The 14,702-nt window shown below is 42.7% G+C and overlaps 1 protein-coding gene across 3 annotated transcripts in view; it reads right to left on the reverse strand.

Moving 5' to 3' along the window:
* The window catches only part of DGUOK (deoxyguanosine kinase), a 32,299-nt gene extending 20,843 nt beyond the window's left edge, over nt 1-11,456 (reverse strand). Inside the window, exon 1 of one of the 3 annotated variants that reach the window (XM_038561737.1) lies at nt 11,224-11,456. In XM_038561737.1, the coding sequence (XP_038417665.1) occupies nt 11,224-11,407 (184 nt within the window). In that variant the 5' untranslated portion in view covers nt 11,408-11,456. The remainder of the gene's footprint in view (nt 1-11,223) is intronic. The other 2 variants (XM_038561736.1, XM_038561738.1) reach the window with 2 other exon arrangements.
* Nucleotides 11,457-14,702: the final 3,246 nt, after the last annotated feature.

A 14,702-nucleotide genomic window follows, 5' to 3' on the forward strand; every position in this document is an offset into this window, starting at 1 on the left:
AGATTCACTATCCAAGCACCTTCCAGACACCTCCAGTAGGATGTCCCACAAACACCTCAAAGTTAATCTGCTCCCTACATGAATGAAGTCATCATCATCCCCACCAAACTGAACGTTCTCCCATAACCCCCAGACCCTGGGGGATGGCAGCAGCATCCACTAACTGTTAGAACTTCTCCCTCCAAACCACCTCTGCCAAACCTCAAGGAGCCATCAAGTCCTTCCACACCTGCCTTCTACATTTTCCCCATCTGTCCTTTTCATTCCATTCCCACCTCCAAGCTCAAATTCAGGTTCTCATCTCCTGCCTCTCTGAGTCTAGTTTTGCCCTCTTTAATCCATCATTCATACTACAGCCACACTGAACACAAAATAACACTGCTTAAAACCCTCTTGACAGGGCAGCCCTGGTGGCGCAGCGGTTTGGCACCGCCTGCAGCCTGGGGTGTGATCCTGGGGACCAGGGATCGAGTCCCATGTCGGGCTCCCTGCATGGAGCCTGCTTCTCCCTCTGCCTGTGTCTCTGCCTCTCAGTCTCTCTCTCTGAATAAAATAAATAAATCTTAAAAAAAAAAAAAAAAAAAAAAACCCTCTTGACAGTTCCCTATTACCTTCGTGACAAAATCCAAGGTCTACAAGACACATCAAGATCTGGTCCCTGCATGTACCTCCCTGGCCTCAGCTTCTTTTAGGCACCTTGAACTGCTGACTAAACCCCTTGCAACTCCAATCCTGCCATGTTCTTTCCTGCAAATGTGATTTTGCATATGTACTCCCATTTCCTGGAGCACCTTCTCTCACTTGTCACCTCCTACTCAATCTTTGAATCTGCCCAGATGTGCTTCCTGTATAAAGCTTTTCCAGACCCTGACACATCTGACCTGGACTAGCTAATCATCCTTTATACTTGGCCTAGAGTTCTGGGTAAGAATTCATCACTGCAATTTTGATTTTTATTTAACAAATGTTAAAAAAAACGTTAAAAAAAAAAAAACACCTCTGTGTCTGAATAAACAAAAGCTAAATAAAAAAAATTTACTTAACATTTGTTAAATAAAAATCAAAAAATGACTTAAGAGTATGTCAGAGTTCAATTCCCTCTATCATAGATGATCTTTCTCAAACAAATTGTATCCTTAGGGAGAATCTGAATGGAACCAAGAGAAGGAAGGGAGGCACCCTTCAAGTCAATTCTATCAGCCACTCGAGGTTACTGATCAGGAGTGAAGGGATGGGGACGCCTGGGTGGCTCAGCGATTGAGCATCTGCCTTTGGCTCAGGGCACAGTCCCGGAGTCCTGGGATAAATTCCCGCATCGGGCTCCCTGCATGGAGCCTGCTTCTTCCTCTGCCTGTGTCTCTGCCTCTCTCTCTCTCTGTGTGTCTCATGAATAAATAAAAACCTTAAAAAAAAAAAAAAAAGGGAGTGAAAGGATGTCTCAGAAGAGCCCACACATCCAATATGTGCCATTGATTACACACCACCCCAACTCATGTCTGAACAACACAGGGTAAGAACAAACAACACGAATCTGTGTATTCTGTACAGTCATGTTCATCTCTCAGTTCCATCTCCACCCAGCCCATGTGTGCCTTTGTACATCCGCCCAGTCTCTTCTCTTCCCACACTTCAGTGAATAAATGCCTTCCCCTGCTCTTCCTGGCCTGTGTCTAAATCCTTTCTGCCTAAGGCCCCACCTCTTCCATAAAGTTTAGAATGTCTCTAGGTCACATGGAATTCCTACCGCATTGGGCAACTGAATCAACTAATACTTAACTATTTATGAGACGTTTTGCATTTAATTGTTTTGATTGCTTCATTGGGTCTTAATTTTGGTTGCCTAACATGATCTGACTCGCTGGGGTTGGGGCCTAGGAATACACAATTATAAGTATGTTCCACATGATCCTGATGCATACTTATATTTGAGGTTGCTATCCAGAACAATTTGATCAAAATCAACAGAGGTGGGTTTTTTTTTTGTTTTTTTAAATATAGGTTCTAGTGACACCTGGATGGCTCAGTGGTTGAGCATCTGCCTTCGGCTCAGGGTGTGATCCCAGGGTCCTGGGATTGAGTCCCACAACAGGCTCCCCACAGAGAGCCTGCTTCTCCCTCTGCCTGTGTCTCTGCCTCTCTCTGTGTGTCTCTCATGAATAAATACAATCCTAAAAAAAAATTAAAAATATAGGTTCTAAAACCACATACCAGACTAGTGAATAAAAGCCTATGGGCTGCACAGTTCACATTCCCACCAACAGTGTAAGAGGGTTCCCTTTTCTCCGCATCCTCTCCAACATTTGTGGTTTCCTGCCTTGTTAATTTTCCCCATTCTCACTGGTGTGAGGTGGTATCTCATTGTGGTTTTGATTTGTATTTCCCTGATGGCAAGTGATGCAGAGCATTTTCTCATGTGCATGTTGGCCATGTCTATGTCTTCCTCTGGGAGATTTCTCTTCATGTCTTTTGCCCATTTCATGATTGGATTGTTTGTTTCTTTGTTGTTGAGTTTAAGAAGTTCTTTATAGATCTTGGAAACTAGCCCTTTATCTGATACGTCATTTGCAAATATCTTCTCCCATTCTGTAGGTTGTCTTTTAGTTTTGTTCACAGTATCCTTTGCTGTGCAAAAGCTTCTTATCTTGATGAAGTCCCAATAGTTCATTTTTGCTTTTGTTTCTTTTGCCTTCGTGGATATATCTTGCAAGAAGTTACTGTGGCTGAGTTCAAAAAGGGTATTGCCTGTGTTCTCCTCTAGGATTTTGATGGAATCTTGTCTCACATTTAGATTTTTCATCCATTTTGAGTTTATCTTTGTGTATGGTGAAAGAGAGTGGTCTAGTTTCATTCTTCTGCATGTGGATGTCCAATTTTCCCAGCACCATTTATTGAAGAGACTGTCTTTCTTCCAATGGATAGTCTTTCCTCCTTTATCGAATATTAGTTGACCCAGGGTCCACTTCTGGGTTCTCTATTCTGTTCCATTGATCTATGTGTCTGTTTTTGTGCCAGTACCACACTGTCTTGATGACCACGGCTCGGTGTCCATCGAAAGATGAATGGATAAAGAAGATGTAGTTTATGTATACAATGGAATATTACTCAGCCATTAGAAACGACAAATACCCACCATTTGCTTCGACGTGGATGGAACTGGAGGGTATTATGCTGAGTGAAGTAAGTCAATCGGAGAAGGACAAACATTATATGGTCTCATTCATTTGGGGAACATAAAAAGTAGTGAGAGGGAATATAAGGGAAGGGAGAAGAAATGTGTGGGAAATCTCAGAAAGGGAGACAGAACATAAAGACTCCTAACTCTGGGAAACGAACTAGGGGTGGTGGAAAGGGGAGGAGGGTGGGGAGTCAGGGTGAATGGGTGATGGGCACTGAGGGGGGCACTTGACAGGATGAGCACTGGGTGTTATTTTGTATGTTGGTAAATTGAACACCAATAAAAAATAAATTTATTATTAAAAAAAAAGCCTATAGGCTTGTCATGAAGCACCTAACAGACTGACAGGAATTACAAATTGGTTGAGTTTATATATTTATCAGATGCCTGCCTGTCCTGAGTAGCCTCTACTTTAAAATATTTGGCATAAAAAAAAAATAAAATAAAATATTTGGCATAGATGGGCAAAATTTAGATTGCAGGTTGCTGATTAAATCTAAAACATGGTCCCTGCCTGTCAGCCAAAAAGCTATTTTAATTAATAGGAAAAGATTAAGGCAATTGAGATGGCTGAGATTGAATGATTGTTGGAATTACATTTTTTGGAAGTTAAAAATAATCCAAGAAACTACTGCAGAGGAAAAGGGCCCTGAGGGTTAGAGAGTGCCAGCTTCACCTCTGAAATCAGACATTATTAGTTCATCTAAGGGCAGTCAGAACTCTGAGAAACTGACTCATGCCATTTAAACACACAAAACCCGGAATGCCAACAAATTTGATGTAATGGAAAATATACAATTCCAATTACTGGAACATCTACACCAGGACAATACTTCTATCTGCATCCCACTGCCCATTCGAAACTTCTGGAAAGCCAGTTTAGTAATCAAAAGCCAGTTGCAACAAAGAATGACAATAAATTGTGGTGGCAGGTCCTCAGAGCTGTGCTATTCAGGTTGCTATAAAGCTCAGAGCCTGGGTCATCTGCCATAGGGCAGTATTTCTTAAGCTGTATTCCAATGGAACTCAGCTGTGCCAGGCACCAACCACAAATATGGAATAATTTTAAAAGATAAAGTTATATATTTATATTAAAACCACACACAGTATAACCTTTTTAGTGCTAGAATATCTAAGCATAAGTTTTTTCTTCCTGCTTGGGTTTGACTGTTGGGTTTTTTTTTTTTTTTTAAGATTAATTTATTTATTTGGGTGGGGAGGGGCAAAGGGAGAGGGACAGAGAATTTCAAGCCAACTCCTGACGTAGGGTTTGATCCCATGACCCTGAAATCATGCCCTGAGCCAAAATCAAGAGTCGGACACCCAATTGCTGAGCCACCCAGGCTCCTGGGTTTTTTTGTTTGTTTGTTTATGACCTATGTTTTAAGTGTTCCCAGGGGCTTCCCAAGAGTGGTGTTGTCTGCTTCTTCCCTGCTACACTGGCCTCCTCCTGGCGAGCAGAACACTCCCTGCCCACCAAACCACTCCTCTTCATGTAGCACTGGGCAAACAAGATAAATTCCTTCCTTTGTCTGGTCTCTATGCAGAGCACCAGCCTCTTATGATATCATTTTCACAATTTATTTAGATCCTAGCTTCACTGTTATCTCTCAATAAACTTTTTAATATCATGAAATTTGGGAGGTATCAGATCTCAGAATCAAACTTTCCTATTACTGAACTTTATTATATGTGCCTTGACTTGAAAAAAGGTAGGAGGTACTTTCTTAGTATATTAGTTCAACATGTTGATTTTTATTAGCACCAGGACTGTCATTCCACAAACTGAATCAAAGAGTTCTGTCAGTAATTTCCATCCTTTCCTAAGTCATGTTTTTTTTCCTTCCACAAATTTTTCTATAAACTACGATGCCCGCTATTGCTATGTTCTGCTAAAATCTAGCAGTAAGATACTATCTGATATAATACCCCAAATATGTTATTTTCAATGTAATACAGTTGTATTTCATACGAGCCTCTTAAACATACCATCACCTCCAGGCATTTCCCTCTCCTGAGCAAAATGAAATATGTGGCAAACATCCAATCCTGAAACCTTTTACCAAAAAGCAAACTAATGCAGTAAATATAAAACTTCTTTTCTTTTCTTTTCTTTTATTATTATTTTTTTAATATAAAACTTCTTAAACAAAAGTCTTCCAAAGAACATTTAAAGCCTGTATTTCAGGCACTGCAGTTAATGCTGTCTCCATTTATTCACTCTTACTGACTCACTGGATGTTTTATGGAAGAGCTACCAAGTGCTAGGTACTGTAACTTAAGTGATGAATGAGGCTAAGACCCTGCCCTCCAGGAGCTTATACTGCACTGGTGAAACAAAGCACCCAAGGTCAGAAAGGCTCTGGGCCCAAAAGCATTCTGGGCAAACTTAAGAAAAATCACTCAGCAGGCTTAAAAGAAACTTAATACCTTTTGCCCTGATTCCTCTTACTGTTTTTCCCTTGAAAAACTATGCTTACTAAATAGATAGATGAATAGATAGACAGACAGATAGATAGATAGATAGATATAGATAGATAGATAGATAGATAGATAGATAGATAGATAGATAGAGACGTTGTTCCCAGTTCCCAGCACACAATCCAAACCCCTCTTGTTCTGCATGAGCCTCTCACTGATCTGAACACCTTCCCCCCTACTTTGCCCACCACTTGATTCATTCTTTCACTGTCACCTTCTCGTGAAGCCTTCATGAACTCTCTCCGGCTCCACTTCACCCAGAGGCAGAGCTAACCTAACCACTGCCTGCTCTGATTTCCCAAGGTATTACATTATAAATATTTGTTGACCCATGACTCTCTCCCCTTGCTCTTTGAAGACTTTTGTCAGTCCATGTCAGTTCATACAAAGGATACTCCTTTGTATCCTGAGTATCTAGCCAGGTACCAGGAAAGGAGATGGATGGAATGAGGTGAATCACAGAAACAAAGACTTCAATATACAACGTTTAGAGTAAATGGGCATTTCCCCCCTACGATTCTTTCCAATTATTTACATGCAATAAAAGCAATAGATGCACATTAGTGACGTCAGAATATACAGAACATGCTATTAGGGAAGCTCTCTCCTCTGCTTTATGTACAACTCTCTAGACTGTGAAAGTGACAACGTTTCTTCTTTTTTGGTTTGGTTGAAAATCAAAGTGAGAATGCTCTAAGACAACTTACTGCCAGCATTTCATACAGCAATCCTTTCTTCAAATGAGTTCTGTAATTATAAAATAACCGGCTTTTATATATATATATAACTAACTAGGAAGCAATAATACACTGCAGCCATGAATGCACTTACATGATAGATTATTTTATTTCTTACATTTTAAGGGATTGTAGGCACCAAGCTTTTGATTTTCAATCACACATGACATATGCCTTCATAATTCAAACTAGGTGCCATTAGGTGCTACTTCACTGACCCATTTTCCTTACATGTTGTGGTCTGTACTTAAAGGAGCAGATCAACAGACTCAGAGTAGCACAACTATTACAAAAGTCCCTCTATATATATCTAACTTGAGTTAGGACAGGGGTTTACCTTCCCCTATTCAGGTGTCCTGGAGAGGTGCTGATTTGTTTGGGGATGTCACCTGTGATTAGAGAATGAGATCACTCCTGACTTGATTGTAAAGCAGTTTAAAATATTCCCTCCGTGGGCACCAATGACTAACTTCCACATGGTACCACACCATAGGAGTCAAGCATCTGATGAACACTGAAAGAATACAATGGGTAAGGCAGGGGGCTAGGGGCTGGTGATGCAAAGATGAGCCAGACACTAAGTGGCCAATCCAGAGAAGGTGTTGAATGTGCAAACAATCCCCACAGAACTCAAGTGCTGCAACAGCTGTGGGTACAAAATGTTACAAGAGCACACAGAGGAGGCAGTGACTAATTCTGCCTGAGGACAGTCATCATGGTGTGTGGGGTGATGGAGAGCAGTAGGAGGTAAAACTTGGAACAGCCAGATTAGGGTTCCCCCAGTCCACTTGCCATTAGTCACATTTTCCTTGGGCAAGTACATTCACTCCCAAGGCTTCAACAGTCACCCCCACAATCAACAGCCTCCTTATCTGAAATCTCCATCCCATCTCTCCTGGTTTCAGGCATATTTCCTAATCTACCTCAGAACATCTGTCTCTGTAGGTCTCAGAGGCACCTGATAACCAAATATTTTACTCTTACCTCCCCAGACTTCCTCTTCCTTTATTCCCATCCTGTTTTCAGTAGCATCCAAACTGTAAACCTGTCAACTTCTATGCTTCTAACCCTTACCTCCAAGTGGCCACCTAGTCCTGTCAATCTCACTTCCAAAATCCCTCTCAAACTTCCATTCTTCTCTGTCCTTCCATTCCCTCTGTCCAAGTCTGCATCTTCCCACACTCCAACTACTATGACAGCCACAAAACTGGTCTATCTACTCCAAATTCTGTTCCTGTTCATTCACTCAACACAATGGATGCCTGGCGCTCTGGGTATTGCAAGCAAACAAGATAAGTGCCTGCTTTATGGAGCTTTCTGTTCATTCCATCCGGCCAACTTCTTTTTCAAAATTAACCTGGTCACGGCACATGCTGGCCTCACGTCTTCAGTAGCCTCTCACCATGCAGCATGGTGCACAGGCTCTTCAACATCTGGCAAGTCTACCCTTCCAGCCTCTTGTTCTGCCATTCAGGCACATCTATTATGAAAACTGCATGTATCTTCAGGCTTTACCTTGGCAAATGTTACCTCCTCTACCTGCAACATTTCTTCCTTGTCTTCCCCTTGGGGATTCCTACCCCAGAGATTTGGAGTTTCCACGCCCAAACAAACACTCATCACATGGTACAGAGATTATGTTTAGAAGTCTGCTCCTCCCACCTGGTTATGAGCTCCACATAGGACAGGAACTGTACCACATGTGAGTCTACCCTCATATAAGGTATTCAGTAAGTCTTGGTCTGAGTGAAAGCAAGGAACAAGTATATACATCTAGAAAGGTTCAGAAGCAAAGGTCAGGAAAATTGGGAGACGGAGCTCAAACTTCATTCGATGGCCTGTGTCCCAGTACTTACTGTGTGAAGTACGTCAGTAGTTCTCTGGGCTCTTGAGAACAGAGCTGCCTTTAGAGGCATGTTTCCCAAAGACAGAACGTGGTTAACACCATCAGGCAGGGAGGAGGACCCTCCCTTCTCAATCTTTTTGATGTTTCTGATTCGGCTGGAGAAACAGCCATGGTGACCGGTCTCATTTTCGATTCATGGCCACTAGGTCCAAGTGGGTCCTTACTACTACCTGGCAGCTCGACATTTTTCTTGCTCACTCACTAGACTAATTCATGTCTTTCCTCTCTCTTCACGCTTATTCTGCTTAGCTGAGCCTTCTTCCAATTTCACTGAGAAAACCACCAAAAGGCCAGTCCCAAGTTCCCACCACACCTACTCCAGTCAGTACTCATTTCTGTTGCCATTCACACTGTTAATGGGGATAAACCATGCTCCTAGCTTAGGCTAATCTCTCCACTTCAGCAATAGATTCCATTCCTTCTTGCTTGCTAAAGTCACTCCAGTAATTACATCCTGTCTCCTGCTTCACCAATTTTTTTCCCTCTCTACTTACTAGACCGCTCCCATCAGCTTCCACACATGATCGAATTCCTCTCACAAAAAGAAAAAACTAGAAACAACCCCCTCCAACCCTCTTCCCATTTCAGCTACCACCCTATGTCTCCTCTTTCCAGGAAAACTTCCCAACAGTTGTCTTAATCCCGGGTCTCCTAATTCCTCACCTCCCGTTTTCCTTGAAACTATGCCAAACATTCACCCCTACCACCTCTAAAAATTGTTCTTCTCAAGTTCACCAAAAAAGTTCTGTTACTTAAACAGCATTACACAGTTGAACATTCCCATCTCCTGAACATCTTCTTCACTTGGCTTCCAGATACCCTTCTTTCTCTTTTGGTTTTGCTCTGACCTCGGTGGTCATTCCTTCTCAGTCTCCTTCGCCTGGTTCCTTCCCTAATCTCTTTAACATGTGGGTGCCCCATGGCTTAGTCCTTTCCATCAACACACACAGTCTCCTGACTTCAAATTCCGTCTACATTTGTACCTCCAGTCCAGGGAGACTGAACTTCAGACTTACATATCCAACTGATTCTTCAACATCTCCACTTAGGTATCTAATAAAAAGCACAGAAAAACCTAACACACCTAAAGATAAAATCTTGAAGCCATCCCTGCCCCCAGTCTGCTCTTCCCATCCTTCTCCATTTAAGAAAATTTGCAACTCCCATTTTTCAAGTTGCTCAGGCCAAAATGATTTTTTTGTCTCCCATTCCACATCTGCTAAATCCAATTTGCCCTGCCTTAAAAGGTAACTGGAATCCAACTGTCTCTTACCAGTACTGTTATTACCCTGCTCCAACTCATGGCAACTCATCATTGCAATAACCTACTGACACCTTCTACTTTCAACATATCAGCCAGTCACCTTTTTATAATTTAAGTCAAATCATGTCACTTGACAGCTTAAACCTTTTCCAATGGTAAGTAAAAATCCACCATGGACTGCAAGACCCATACAATCCATCCCTTACCTTCACACCTCATCCCATTTCATTCTCCTCTTTGCTCACTCTGTTCCAGCCACAACAGCTTTCCTCCTGTTCCCTGAACACACTATCTACCTCAAGGTCTTTGCACTTGGTCTCCCCTCTGCCTGGAAGATTCTTCTCCCAGATTTCCACATGGTTTCATTCCCTGTTTCCTTCTGATTTTTGTTCCAACGTCACCTTCTTGGTGAGGCCTGTCTTGAGTGCCCTATCTAAAACTGCCATTTCCCTTAATCCCTCATCCCTTAATTTTCTCCATCACATTCATTACTATCTAATATACTGTTTACCCAATTTGTATTGTTTATTACTTATGGCTACTAGAGTTCCACAAGAGCAGAGATTTGTATTTGTTCTGTTTGGTGCTTTATCCTCAAGGCCAAGAACAGTGCTGGCATACAGAAGTTGCTCAAAGGGTTATTTACTGAATGAATAAAATGAGAAATTCTCAATTTGCGGCTAGAATGTATTCAATCCTCAACACCTACTAATCCCTTTAGGGCTCAGCACCTTAGCTAGTAAAGGCGTCAAGTCAGAATTTAATAGTGAGCTGAAGTGTTTTGCTTTCTTTTTTTATTATTACTTTTTATTTAAGATACTGGGTCTCTACTCTTATGAAGTTACTTTTATTTTTTTTTTGAAATTACTTTTAATACATGTTTTAAGTCTAAAAGTTTGAGTTTATTCTAAGATATTATATGGGACTAGAAGAAAAACATGGTAAAATTAATGTAAGTGGTATCTGAATAACTGAATTTTGGGAACTCTTAGGGTAGGGCTGCCAGATAAAATACAGGACACCAGTGAAATTTTAATTGTAGATTAATAATTTTTTCTAGCATATGTCCCAAATATTGCATAGGACACACACTAAAATGGTATATTATCTCAAATCCTATCATGTGTGTGTGTGTATATATATATATATATATTTAAGGTTTTATTTATTTATTCATGAGAGAGAGAGAGGGGGGCAGGGACACAGGCAGAGGGAGAAGCAGGCTCCATGCAGGGAGGGAGCCCGACGTGGGACTCGATCCCGGGTCCCCAGGATCACACCCTGGGCCGAAGGCAGGCGCTGAACCGCTGAGCCACCCAGGGATCCCCTGAAATCCTATCTTAAATGAGCACCTTTCCCCGCCTAAATCTGGCAACCCTATCTTAGGAGAACAAGGAAATTGCACCTTGCTCTTTGTCACATCCATTTCGATCACAACAAGCTGGTAGAACTCTTGTTCTATCTACAGACTTCGTGGCTGTGGAAGAGTACTGAAAATCCTAAAAATCAAAAAGACAAAGGCCTCTTTGGGAGGTGAAAGGCCCCGCGGCACAGACTGCGGGGGAAGCGGCGGCGGGGGCGGGTTTGGGACTGGGAGAGGTGGTCTGGGTCCAGCTCCCTTTCTCAGCCTCTCTGGCTGCAGCCACTTTTCGGCCCTTACCAATGTTTCCTTCGATGGAGAGACTTCGAGGCCCGAGCTCCGCGTGCAAGCCCCTGGAGGGGCACACGCCACCGACTGCGCTCTGTGCCATGGACCTGGAAGGTGTCCGCAACAGCCTTCGGAGGAGCCGGCCCGCAGTCATTCCACCCACGACTTGCGCAGCGACCACTTCCGCCGAGAACATTTCCGCCCGCGGCACGGCCTTTCCAGCGCTCCGGCGCACCTATGACGTCAAGGAGACCGCCGGGCAAGAAGTGGGTGTGGACGAGCTGCCTGGGGGAGGGGCCAAAGGGACGGCTGTATTCTCGCGAAGTTTGCGGAGAACGTAGCTAGATGCGGAGACTTCCCCTGCGGGGGTGCGGCGGCCCCGGCGGCTGAGCCCCTTGGTTTTTGTGGGACAAGCGACATAGTAAAAGAAACATAAACTCACCAATCTCATCACCTTTGTATTTTCGTGCAACTTCAAAATAAGTCATAACTAAAGACAAAGCAATTGTGATTTTATTTATTTATTTTTATTTATTTTATTTTTTTTTGTTTAATTTTTATTTACTTATGATAGAGAGAGAGAGAGGCAGAGACACAGGCAGAGGGAGAAGCAGGCTCCATGCACCGGGAGCCCGACGTGGGATTCGATCCCGGATCTCCAGGATCGTGCCCTGGGCCAAAGGCAGGCGCCAAACCGATGCGCCACCCTAGGGATCCCCGCAATTGTGATTTTAAACGAGATTTTCCCCCCAGGTGTTTGTTTTCTGCTATTTTTTTTTTCTGATATAAGTAGAAATTGAGCTATTTTAAGTAGGAAAATGACGCAGTCTGATGATAGACACAAACTAACTGTTTCCCATCCACTGTGACGCGCAGCACAACGCTGGCACGTTATTGACTGAGTCAACGAATTAGTCCATTACACCCTACCTCTTATTTTATCTTTTGAGTGAATAAATAGACGTCCCCTCGGTCGATTTGCATAGTGGCCAAAAGTCCCATTAGAATAAAGTGGGTGGAGGCTTCAGGGTGTGAGTGGAACTCATTGAAACCGGATAGAGTGGGTTCTGCAGTGGTGAAGGGGTGGGACGCTGGCCCGCGGGGGGATCTGCAGGGGATCGGTCACAGGATGAGCAGAGCCCAGGTAGAGAGACTCGCTGGTGTACAAGGCTGGAGTCCCGCTGTCGGTGGAGGGGGGTGCTCTGCAGCCCGGCAAGGGCAGCTCTGGGCTGCTCCCCCTGGGTGAGGCCCTGACTGGCTTGGCCCTGCCACGCCCCATTATCATAACGACCTCCCGGTGAACGGTTCATGAAATGTTGTCAGAGGGTATTTCCACTTCCCATCGTTGAAACCACAAGAGTCAAACCAGGAGTCCAACAGTTAAACCTCCTAGAGGTGGGAGGTTTTAGGAAACGGACCTGATTGCCAGGAGTTGCGGAGGGGTGGGTGGCTGGGACACCTGTCTTGCACAAAAAGCACAGACCTTGTTGTGGTACTTGTTGTACTGATGTTTATATGGGATGGCCGACGTGGTGTTTGTATATTAAGCACATTTTTATTTTTTATCTTTATTATTTTTATTATTTTTTTTATTTTATTATTATTTATTTTATTTTTTTTTAAGCACATTTTTAAAAAATAAAGATTGTAGGGATCCCTGGGTGGCTCAGTGGTTTGGAGCCTGCCTTCAGCCCGGGGCATGATCCTGGAGCCCAGGATGTGGGATCCAGTCCCACATCGGGTTCCCTGCGGGGAGCCTGCTCTTCTCCCTCTGCCTGTGTTTCTGCCTCTCTCTGTGTGTGTCTCTCATGAATAAATAAATAAAATATTAAAAAAAATAAAGATTGTAAATTTATGTAGGATAACCTGGATGGAGCACTAATAGATCCTGGAACAGCTAAAGTCTGTCACCATCCTCTGCTCTCACTCTTACAACCACCTCTGTATCAAAATACTGCCTACATTTCTTTATCTACGAAAACTCAAACTTGGAAAATATTCATACAAAAAAGTTTAAGAGAGGATCTCAGCGCCCAGAAGATCTGTCTTCACTGCCATTGGGTTCATTATGAAGGTTAAATGAGGAAATTGTCAGCAACTGTAGGTGCAGACAGGCAACAACCCTCTAATAGAGCTACTAAAAGTTTTTACTTTTTTAGACTTTATAGTAGAGTGTAATACGTAGGAAATAAAATATGGATCATAAGTGTACAGTTTAATGAAATTTTCACAAACTGACATGTTACTTGGATTCAGATAAAGAAATAGAGCGTTGCTAACATCTCCAGCACCCATTTGTCCTGCCATTTACTACCCACCAGATGTAATCAATGGTCTGTTGACTTCTAACAGCAAACAATAGTTTTGCCTGTTCTTTATATTAATGGAATCATATAGGAAGTACTTCTTTCATTCAACATAATATCTGTGAAACTTAACCATGCTGTATATGTAGCAATAGTTCATTCTTGTGGTTTTATAATATTTCAGTATGTCGCAATACCATAATGTATTTTATCCGTTCTACTATTGCTGGACATTTATGAGTTTCTAGATTGGGGCTATCATGAATAGGGTTGCCACAAATATTCTTCCATATATCTTTCAGTAGAGACATGTAGTTCTCTTGGGTAATATCTGTGAGTGGAATTGCTATGTGATAGGTTATTTGTATGTTTAGCTTTAGCAAACACTTCCAAACAGTAGATAGTTCTACAGTGTTTGTATCAATCGACACTGCCACCATCATGAGTGAACGCTGTGGTTGTCCCACATTCTTAACAATAGTTGGTATTGTAAGTTTTTTCATTTTGCACAGTCTGCAGTGTATAGTTTTAATCTGCATTTTCCTGATGATTAAAGCAGTGAAACACTTTTTCATATAGTTTACTGGCTATTTCAGCAACCTCTGTATTAAAGAAGTTCCCAGAATACACTCTGACTGATACATCTAATCACAAAGGGAGGCATTTAAGGAGTAATTAAGAGTGTGGGCTCGATAGCCCCAGGGGTAAGGGTTAACAAAGATAACCCACCATAAGCAGCACTTACCACCTGCACACAGATACCACCCAGTACACATTCCATACTCACTAATGGCTTCCTTCAGTATGACCTTCAGTGCCTGGGACATTATAGCTATTTATCTTTAGTTGACTTCCTGTTGTGTTTCCTTTCTCCTCAAGCCACTGCAACCCATCCATGTCCCCCTCACTATCAGCACATGATGTGACTTCCAATGAAGACTTCAAGGACAACGCTTCTTGATTTGGGGCAAGACTGGGTTGGGGCAGGGTGAGGAACAACCAGTCAGACTCCCCATCTTCTCCCAGTCTGATGCATTCCTCTATAGCAGGGATTGTCAGTGCTCCACATTTCCTTGGATCCTGTGTGTGTGTGTGTGTGTGTGTGTGTGTGTGCCCTCTGGCCTCCTCACCATGCTTTCTCTCCCAACAGCCTGTGCCTGCAGCTCTTCTTTGCAAGACTGCTGT

The sequence above is a fragment of the Canis lupus genome, chromosome 17 (genome assembly GCF_011100685.1).
Source record: "Canis lupus familiaris isolate Mischka breed German Shepherd chromosome 17, alternate assembly UU_Cfam_GSD_1.0, whole genome shotgun sequence".
In the NCBI taxonomy this organism is placed as follows: Eukaryota; Metazoa; Chordata; class Mammalia; order Carnivora; family Canidae; genus Canis; species Canis lupus.